Here is a 9,320-nt window from a genome sequence, read left to right as displayed (position 1 = left end):
ATGAGTTCAGTGTCGTCAGCCTAGCACTGAAAATTTGAGCAGAAAATGACAATGCAGTGGGCGAGAGTTGCCAGGCATTGGTTGAAAGGCCAGGGCGAGAGGTTAGACCCCTGGAGAACCCCACAGGTAGAGAGGAAAATGGATGATAGGAAGGACCCCAGTTGGACCTGGGTGGGTCGATCAAAGAGGAAAGAGGTCAGCCAGGCCAGAGCCTGATCAGTGATACCCAGGTTATCACGTAGACAGTTGAGCAGGATGGTATGGATGACTGTGTCGAAGGCTGAAGAGAGATCAAGTAGGATGAGGACAGAGGGAATGTTAGAGTCAAGGTTAGCGAGCAAATCTATTATATATAAGAATAGATTCTGTTGTACATACGCGCCATCAATTACAGAAACTTCAAAAGGGACAGCACAAAGTAATGACAGACTGAGACAAAAATGACTTTACAGCTCCTAGGGACACCCAGTGGGAAATGCTATAAGAGAGGAGATACTTTGAAGTCATAGTGGCAAGGGGGAACTTAAGCTCTGTATCACAACTGTTGGCAACATTGGAACATTGGAAATGATTTGGGCCGTATAATAAGACAATGTTAAATTTACTTGACGTCGAAGACTAATGGGTGATTACTGGAAACAACTCCATGGCCATCATTACAACCCTGGCGGTAAGTTAAAAATGATGCTGGTAAAGGATTACCGGCATCCCTTACCGCTAGGGCCGATTATGACCCGAGATAGTGCTATCAGCGGCACCGTAATCAACAGTGCCACTAACTGCGCCAAGGGCGCGGGCACGCGACCTCCCATGCCGTAAATACCGGCATGGCATAAAGTGGGGATGAGTACGAGTCAAGCGGACATGCTCTTAATGCCCTTGCGAAGGCCGTAAAGTACCTTACTGCCATGGTGCTAATACCGCCATCGCGGACCAACCGTAAATGCCCATGTGCAGTGTTCCAAAGTGACACAGGTGCACATAATCAGCACAGGTGGAGGCAATACAGACTGGCCAAGCACAAGAGGAGCACACCCCACCCCTTCCCACACCCAGTCACACTTCACAATGATTCCAATAGGACTAGCGATGTTGGGGCTGGAGGACCTGATTGCAATGGAAGTGCTACAACAACAACAACAACAACAAGCACAACAGGCAGCACAGAGGAGATGCAGGAGGAGGAGGAGGACAAGGCATGGCCAGCAAGCCCCACCAGCACAGCCAGTGCCACCACGCAGGCAGCCCCCAATCCCACGCATCAGAGCCAGTCCATTCAACCTCACCGCTGAGCAGATCCACACCCTGTACCGTTTGGACCGGGACACCATCACCACCATCGTGGACATGATACATGACAACATTGTCAGCATGATTGAAACACGCACCGCCACCCCCCCTTACTGAAGGTAGTGTCGGTGCTCCACTTCCTGGTCACAGGCACTTACCAGCACACAGTGAGGCACTTGCATGGCATTTCACAGCCATTATTCTCACGTACGCTGAACCAAGTGCCTGATGCCCTCTTCAAGCACACAGACAACCACATTACCTTATCACGGTCTGCCCAGGAGATCTCAAACACCAAAGTGGGTTTCCATGCACTGGCCGCCATACCTGGTTGCATTGGTGCCATCGACTGCACCCATGTTGAATTGGTGGTCCCACATGCCATGGAGGTAGCGTACCGCAACAGTAAGCTATACCACTCAATCAACGTGCAAATGGTATGTGACTCGAACAGGATCATCACACATTGTTGTGCCCGATTCCCCGGATCAACTCATGATTCAATGGTCCTGCGGAACTCCACAATACCACGTTACATGCAGCGACATGCAGGGCAGAGATCCTGGCTACTCGGTGAGTCACATGTCATGGCCATGGTAATGTGAAGTGTGTAGGCAATTGAGGTACAGATGCATACTTTACCTGGCTGATATGGTGGGGGGGGGGGAGATGCATACTTTACCTGGCTGATATGGGGTGGGGGAGATGCATACTTTACCTGGCTGATATGGGGGGGGGGAGAGATGCATACTTTACCTGGCTGATATGGGGGGGAGATGCATATTTTACCTGGCTGATATGGGGGGGGGTTGCATACTTCACCTGGCTGCGAGTATCAGAGGGAATGGAGCAAGCTCATACCCCTAAGCAGCCCAGACTGGAGCTGACACCTGACCACATAATGCTAGATGTAAGCAGCCCTACCATGTGAATGAAGCTGTGTCCCAACCATTCCACCGCCGTCTGCATGTGCACTATACCAAATCAGACCGCATCCACCCTCAACGAAATGCAGCTACATGCAATGACTGTAGCAAATACACAGCACCAGACTCCATCTACTGAAAGGCCAGTCCCCCATCACTGCGTACAAAGGAGTCACATGACGGTCATGAACATCAATACACCACTACACTGACACAGAGGCCCACCTAAATAGCATAACACCATTTGAAGTGCTCAGAGAGATCATCATGAGGCTGACAGCAATGGTGCCAGGATGAAAGCATTAATATCACTGGACATCTGCCAGATCACCAAAACAACCACTTTGGACTAACACAGTGTATGGGCACTCACAAGGTACTGGACCACCCTGCGTACACTAGTTGATGGCATTCAAAACAGTCTATAAGAGGAATACACATATAGCAGTCACATCGTGTGACGCCATTCATGCATTGAAATGGGGTTCAAAGTAAGAGATGAATGCATGCCATGGTGTCACTTGATGAGGTAAAATCTGATGTTATAACTAACAAATGCATTGTTTCCCACATACAGGTGATGCAGGCTATCCCTTGAAGAGGTGGCTCCTTACCCCAGTCCAGAACCCACAAAACTGGCACGAGGAGGACTATAATCGTGCACATACACAAACTCGTGTGGTGATTGAGCAGCCATTTGGCATCTTGAAGGCACAGTTTCGGTGCCTCAGCAGGTCTGGTGGGGCACTCCTGTACCGCCATGAGAAGGTGGCAAAGATCGTCATGGCATGTGTACTGCTACACAATATGTGCATCAGACAGAATGTGCCCCTGCCCCCTGACGCTGAACTGCAACCAGCTGACGAAGAGATGAGGAGGGTTGGGATGGTGCAGCGCCTCAGGGAGGAAGCGATGCACAGGAGGGACGTGCCATGCGTTAGACTCTGATTAACCAATGCTTCTAGCACACATGGATGGGGGGTGTCACATGGAGTTGGCACTTGGGGCACTGGGTGTGTCTGGGACATGCACACTGTGGACTGTTCACCAATGAACAATGTCCACACATGTGATTTGTGCATAACCAAAAAGTGTATTGAAATGGAAAATTTAAGTGAACACACCAACTCCCCCCTTCCCCCTCAACTCCCCATAACATGGTGTGGATGTCTGTGCTCAAGTGCATCATGTGGGATCGTTCCACAGGGCGGCCTCTATTGGCACCCCCTCTCCCGGCACCCGGTGCACCCCTGTCTGTACGCTGCAGGTTCCTGCCTGATCTGCGGACGGGGCTGGTTCGGGTAGAACTGGCAGCTGAGGAGGAACTGGGCTGCTCACAAGGACGCATGTCCCTCATAGTTTGGACAAGCTCCGAGAGTATGTGCCGCACCGCGGCTAGTTCAGCACAAATATCCTTTGAGGTGGACTCTATGGCAGCCTTTACAGTTTCTGCACATTCGTGCATTTCCCCCCTTGCGCTGGTGCATTTTGCCACATGTTGTGTGAAGAGGGAGGCCAGTTGTTGTTGCCGCGTGATGATTTCATGCATCGGGTCCTGGGTTTTTTGGCCTGTGAATGATGCTACTGGCGTGTCCATTGAGCTGCCCTCCTCCTGCACATCTGCCACTGGGCATGGAGTGGCCGGCCAAGAGTTATCAGGAGATTGCCCCTGTATGCCATCGTCATGCTGGCTGCATGGGGACAGGTAGGGGGAATGAAGGGGGGAAGTGGGGGGACCCACAACAACATCAACATCCCCTTCATCATTGTCTGAGCTGGCAGCGGTGGCAGCAGTTTCACCAATCGTGCTGCTTCCTACAGACCCAGTGCCTTCAGTAGACACCACTGGGCGGATGGTTGTCGTTGCTGGTGCCGTAGTGCCTGACTTGCTGCACATCAGTGCCGTGGACTGTGATGTGCTTGTGGATTTTGGCTGCTGTGGGGGTTTGATTTTTGCACCAGAGGTGGAGGGACAGTGTTTTGGGTCTTCGGGCCTGGCCTTCTTGGCAGGTGTAGTGCCAGTGTCTTCGTCGGCACTGTCAGAATGAGAGCCTGTGGTAGACCAAAGGAGGGAAAGGGTTAGTGATGGGTCTGCGGACATTGAGCAGGCATTGAGATGGCTGCATTAATTTTGATTACTAGATGGTGCACATTGGAGGCAGTGACATACAGGTTGTCTCCCGCTTAGGTGGTAGAAGCATGGAGGCATGTGGGTGGCTACGGAAAGTGTGTGCATAATGCATGTGTACAAGGTGGAGGTCAGCACTGCCTGTAATGTGTCGTGTTAACCCTGTTAGGCATCATTGCACTTCCCAAAAATCTGGACTTCAGTGAGTTTTGCATGGCTGGATTTAAGGCACCTACCTGCGTTGCCTGATGTTGGGGCTCCTCTCTCCATATCTCCGACCCCCTCTATGCTCTCTGTGCATATGGTTGCGGCACATATCTCCTCCCACGGCTGCATTTTGAAGGGTGACTCAGCTCCTCCGCCAGTCGCCATGCCCATATTTCTATTCGCTGCCAGTATACTCCTGACGCGGAGACGTAGATCGTCCCATCTTTTTCTGCACTGTCTGGCATTTCGAGGTGTTGTGCTGACTGCACTGACCCTCTGGGCTACCATGGCCCATATGGCCTTCTTTCTCATGATCGCCGGTCTGGTCATCTCTATTGAAAAGATTACATCAGCATGCTCTTGTAGGGTTTCAGCCAACATATTTAACTCCCCCCTAGAAAAGCGCTCCTGCCGCAGCCGATCTCCGTTTTTTTTCAGAACTTTAGGCATTCTGATGATTAATGGGTGTAGGAGAAGGTTTGTGGAGGTTGTGGGGGTCAGGTGTCCACTGGTTGAAGAGGATGGCAATGGATTGTGTTTTTAAAGATTGCCGCCGTGCTCTTTCCCGTTCCTGTGCCGTGACACAACTTCCGGATCCGCTTATTTGCGGTCACCACTAATTGCAGTTCCCGCTATTTGCGGTGACCGCTAATATCGATAGCTAGGGTGGCGGACGTGCTATTTGCACGGCATACGATGCCGGTAAGTGGCGTTTTAAGGACTTTAGTGGCATGGCAGTGATTGCAGTACCGGCATGGCGCAATGTTCATGCCCGAGATGTCGTAATGTGCCGCTTTTAGCGGTATCTGGCCAGCACGGACACGTTAATTGCGCCATGCCGGTAATGACCGTTACTTACCGCCAGGGTTGTAATGAGGCCCATATTTTAAATTGGAAATATCCAATGCCTTGTTGGAGCTAGCTTTAATGAGCTGAGGGTATGAATCACACCGTAAGCACCCCTTCTTAATCAGGAACATATTTTGAAGATAGAGAGACCACCGTAGCCTTTGTGTTATGTATAATGTAACGCCACCCGCCTTCCTTACGTACAAGGCATCTTCCCCAGGTGAATGACCGAGGTACCTATCCAAGGTGACCTATGGGAGCAGGGTTGGAACTAAAGTACAAGGCGAAGAAAGGTTATTACACATGTGCTTGACTTTCCTCAGTATGCTTTATCACCAACAATATTGCTTAAAACAACGAGAAGGGATGTGGGTAACATTACCATGTTGTCCCATTCTTTCAACCCTTTTAGATTAATTGCCCTGTGAAACCATCTGTACATAAAATATTTGTATAAAAACAATCAACATCTACCCAAGTTTTTTTTTAATTGTGTTTCCTTTTTCATGTACCATCTTTCAGCTTGAAGAACTCAAGTACAAAAGAAACTTTACAATTTGAAGACATCTGCTAATAACCAAATGTAAGTGTAAAAAGAAACATGCTCACATTAATAATGTATGCCCTAGATAAAGTATTCCACATTTTGCTAGTTCATCTCATACCATGATTTTTACAAGCAGTTTCACTTAATGGTGGTTTTCCGCCTGTTTATTGTGGACCGAATACACTCCATCTTAAATTAATAAGACAATTAAAACAATTAGTTTGATTGCCTGCAACAAAGAGATTGGTAAAAAATAAAAAAACGTTTGGAATACTTAACTACTTTTAATAGTGGTTAAATGGATCACTAGATTTGTTTTCAACAGCAAATAAAATACCCGTTGACTCATACGTATTATAAAATGAAATCCCACATCTGGAATCTAAGTGTAGTTTGGGATAAGTCTGCGGACCACTCCAAGAGAAATTTGTTCTGCGCAAGGACGTTTTACTAATGTGATACATTGACTGTGATAATTAATAGGGGTCATTGGAACATTACAGTCGTGTTTGTGAGATTGGCAATTGAATGCATCTTTTCAAATCTGTTTTCAATACAATACGATATTCATCACATTTGGAATCCAATCCGAACTTGGAAACCACATTTGAATTTTTGTTATAAACTAGCTGTGCAGAAATTTGGGAGGACAGGGACTTTGCAACTTGTGTCCATGTTTTTTACTTATGTGTATTAAAAGCGGAATCTGCTCACTTCCCACAAGTTGAAAGGGATGTTGGCACATGGCAAATACTGTGACCAATGGAATTGGTTTCGGTAGCTATGATAATTAAAGAAATAATGTGTGTTAAATGTTAACACAAATGCAAATGCCTAATATGTTTTTTTTTTTTCAATTCTAAATGTTTGTGCAATTTATATATTAATATCAGGCCTGATCAATTACACAAAGTGCTACTACCTAATCAATGTGATGCATGCAGAGGGACTTCCTTTATTTGATTAACACAAACAGAGGCACGGGGAACAGAGTACACCCTAGAGAGCATCCGAATGGAAGTCCACTGCTTAGAATCTTCCAATTTGGCATGCATCTTCGCCTGCCACTGCATTTTAAGTTTTTAAAAATGTTTTTATTTTATTTCTTTGTATAGCACTTAAGCTCGTAAGTGTCAACACTCCAAGATCGCACCTAGCACTGTGTACACAGGAAATAGACTTCAAGTTCTCAGGTCAGGACAGAAGAACCTAGAGTTGAAATATGTTGCATTGGCTGACCGGTGGACACCAGACAGACGTTGACAGAGATTAACTCAATAAGCTGTGTGCACTAATGCATGTGTGCAGGTACCTTGCATTCCCAGACATTTTCCACATGCAAGTTCCCATTACGTGTGCATCACTCTCCCATGCAATCATTTTCCCTTTTTCCAGCAAGCGGTGGAACAAGGGACCCTAAGGGGTCTCTCTCTCACATACCCACACGTACACACGTATAAATACATATAGACACACACACATACACACACACACTCTCTAAATGAAGAGCATAGAGGAAGAAACATATTTAGGTCATAAAAGGATCTGATTGTGCACCATAAATGAGATAACAACATGAGGACTGTCCTGAATGCAACCTCATGTGTGAGATACTTCATGGCATGACTGCAAGATCTCATGTCCAATTTCGTATTACAATCCCTTTCTTTGCTTGCTGAACCTGTTTTTTTTTACATCCTCTACCTGTTGATTATTGTAAGATATGGTGCATATCATTTTTGCCTATTTACGCAGTGATATTCAAACCAAGGGGCTGGTTCTCTAAAGGGCCTAGTAGGAAGGCATGGCGGGCTGCAGGGCTCCCTGAAAAGGAAACAGAGGCTACTTTAAAATTCACAATGGACGCAATTCTGGAAAGTGGGGATGGGAAGCTGTCACCATTTTCTTTATTCAAGCGAAAGCTAGGCATGGAAACCACTACAATACAGTGTCTGTGAGTGGATCCCTCTGGATGAAAATGTTCGGATTAGCCTCAGTGTGACAACATTGCCTCAGGCACAAGGGATCTCATCACTGCCACCATCACACAGTTCGTCAAGAGCCCAGTAGAAAACATACGAAAATTATCACTGAAGATGGGTAGAGTTTCCTATGCTTCCAGTTGTTAGCTGCCATTGTATCGTGGGCTGTTTTGCACTTCACTTTGAATGATCTATAAGGATGTGAAGATAGGGCTAAGCTGTTTAAGCACCGGTGCATTCCCTGCGATAACAATCCATGGAAAACTGATGATCTAGCAAATTTGCAATCAGTAAGTGCTTAGTTCTGAGACCTATCTCGTCCTATTATTTACTCTATGAGGGTGCAATCCCTGCACTAATGAAGTGCATCTCTCCCTCTCCACATTATAACCATTTTGCCTAAGACCAACTTGTTGATTTTACCCAGACTGTTCCAATCATATACTCGGAGATGTTCATATGGGAGAATGTGTTAGTAAGTCGGGATTGCTCAATTCGGAATCTCATATAGGAGAGTGCTACAAAAGGCATGCATAGTTGCCAAAATGATCCATTCCAATCTGTAGATGCTTATCCAGTGCTGTTTTTTTCTTTGACTTCTGGGACTTCAACTTCTACTTTTCTCCTTCTAGAACTCAGGCTACAAGTCCCAGAATGCACAGAAAAAACAGGACTGGATAAACACCAACAGATTGGAATGGATCATGCTGGCTACTATGGGCATGGGCAAACATATATTTATTTTGAATCCTTGTAAAAGTGTCACTTTTCTAAAACAAAACCGTTTTTTGTCTTCATGATACTTTCTTGTAAACCTTTATTAAATTCCCATCTTAACAAATGTCTTTTCTTTGATAGAATGTATTGCTTAATGGAAGAGGATGCTTCTGTTAGTCCTTCTTCTTTTCTTTCACAGACTTATCCTCAGCCAAGGCTTCATGATGTTTCTTTGAGGTGGATGCTTCCGCTGGTGACATCTCTCTGCAAGGCCTGCCCTTGAAAGGAACGGCCGCAAAGAGCAAGTCTGTGGGCAGCAGCATAAAGTCATTGGGAGGCTTTGATATAACATACCTACATAGACCAAACAACAGAAAAACAGAGGCAAAAGCCATTAAAAGATGCTGAAATTCAAATCAATCTCATGACTTGCATCAACCAACATAGGTTTTCCCCGCTCTGATCGCATAGGTCACGTTTATGAACCATGATCTCAAAGCATGGGCCTAAAAAGTAAGAAACATTCTGTCTTGAACTAAATTTAGCATCTGCCAGTTGTCCAGCTTCTCCTTCATCTCATCACCGCAGCCCAAATTACTGTAACAAACCTATTGTTCTATAGCTCAACTGTACTCTGCTGTACTCATTCCATAAAGTCCTAATAAAAAAGTGAA

At 46.3% G+C, this 9,320-nt stretch overlaps 1 protein-coding gene across 1 annotated transcript in view; it reads right to left on the bottom strand.

Moving 5' to 3' along the window:
• Nucleotides 1–8,729: 8,729 nt before the first annotated feature.
• LOC138491456 (calcium-activated potassium channel subunit alpha-1-like) overlaps nucleotides 8,730–9,320 on the bottom strand; it is a 1,832,603-nt gene continuing 1,832,012 nt past the window's right edge. Inside the window, exon 27 of the mRNA XM_069617974.1 lies at nucleotides 8,730–9,000. Coding sequence (XP_069474075.1) covers nucleotides 8,820–9,000 — 181 coding nt within the window. The 3' untranslated portion in view covers nucleotides 8,730–8,819. The remainder of the gene's footprint in view (nucleotides 9,001–9,320) is intronic.

The sequence above is a fragment of the Ambystoma mexicanum genome, chromosome 10 (genome assembly GCF_040938575.1).
Source record: "Ambystoma mexicanum isolate Mex_15411 chromosome 10, UKY_AmexF1_1, whole genome shotgun sequence".
Taxonomy (NCBI): Eukaryota; Metazoa; Chordata; class Amphibia; order Caudata; family Ambystomatidae; genus Ambystoma; species Ambystoma mexicanum.
This window is presented reverse-complemented; position numbering and strand designations above follow the sequence as displayed.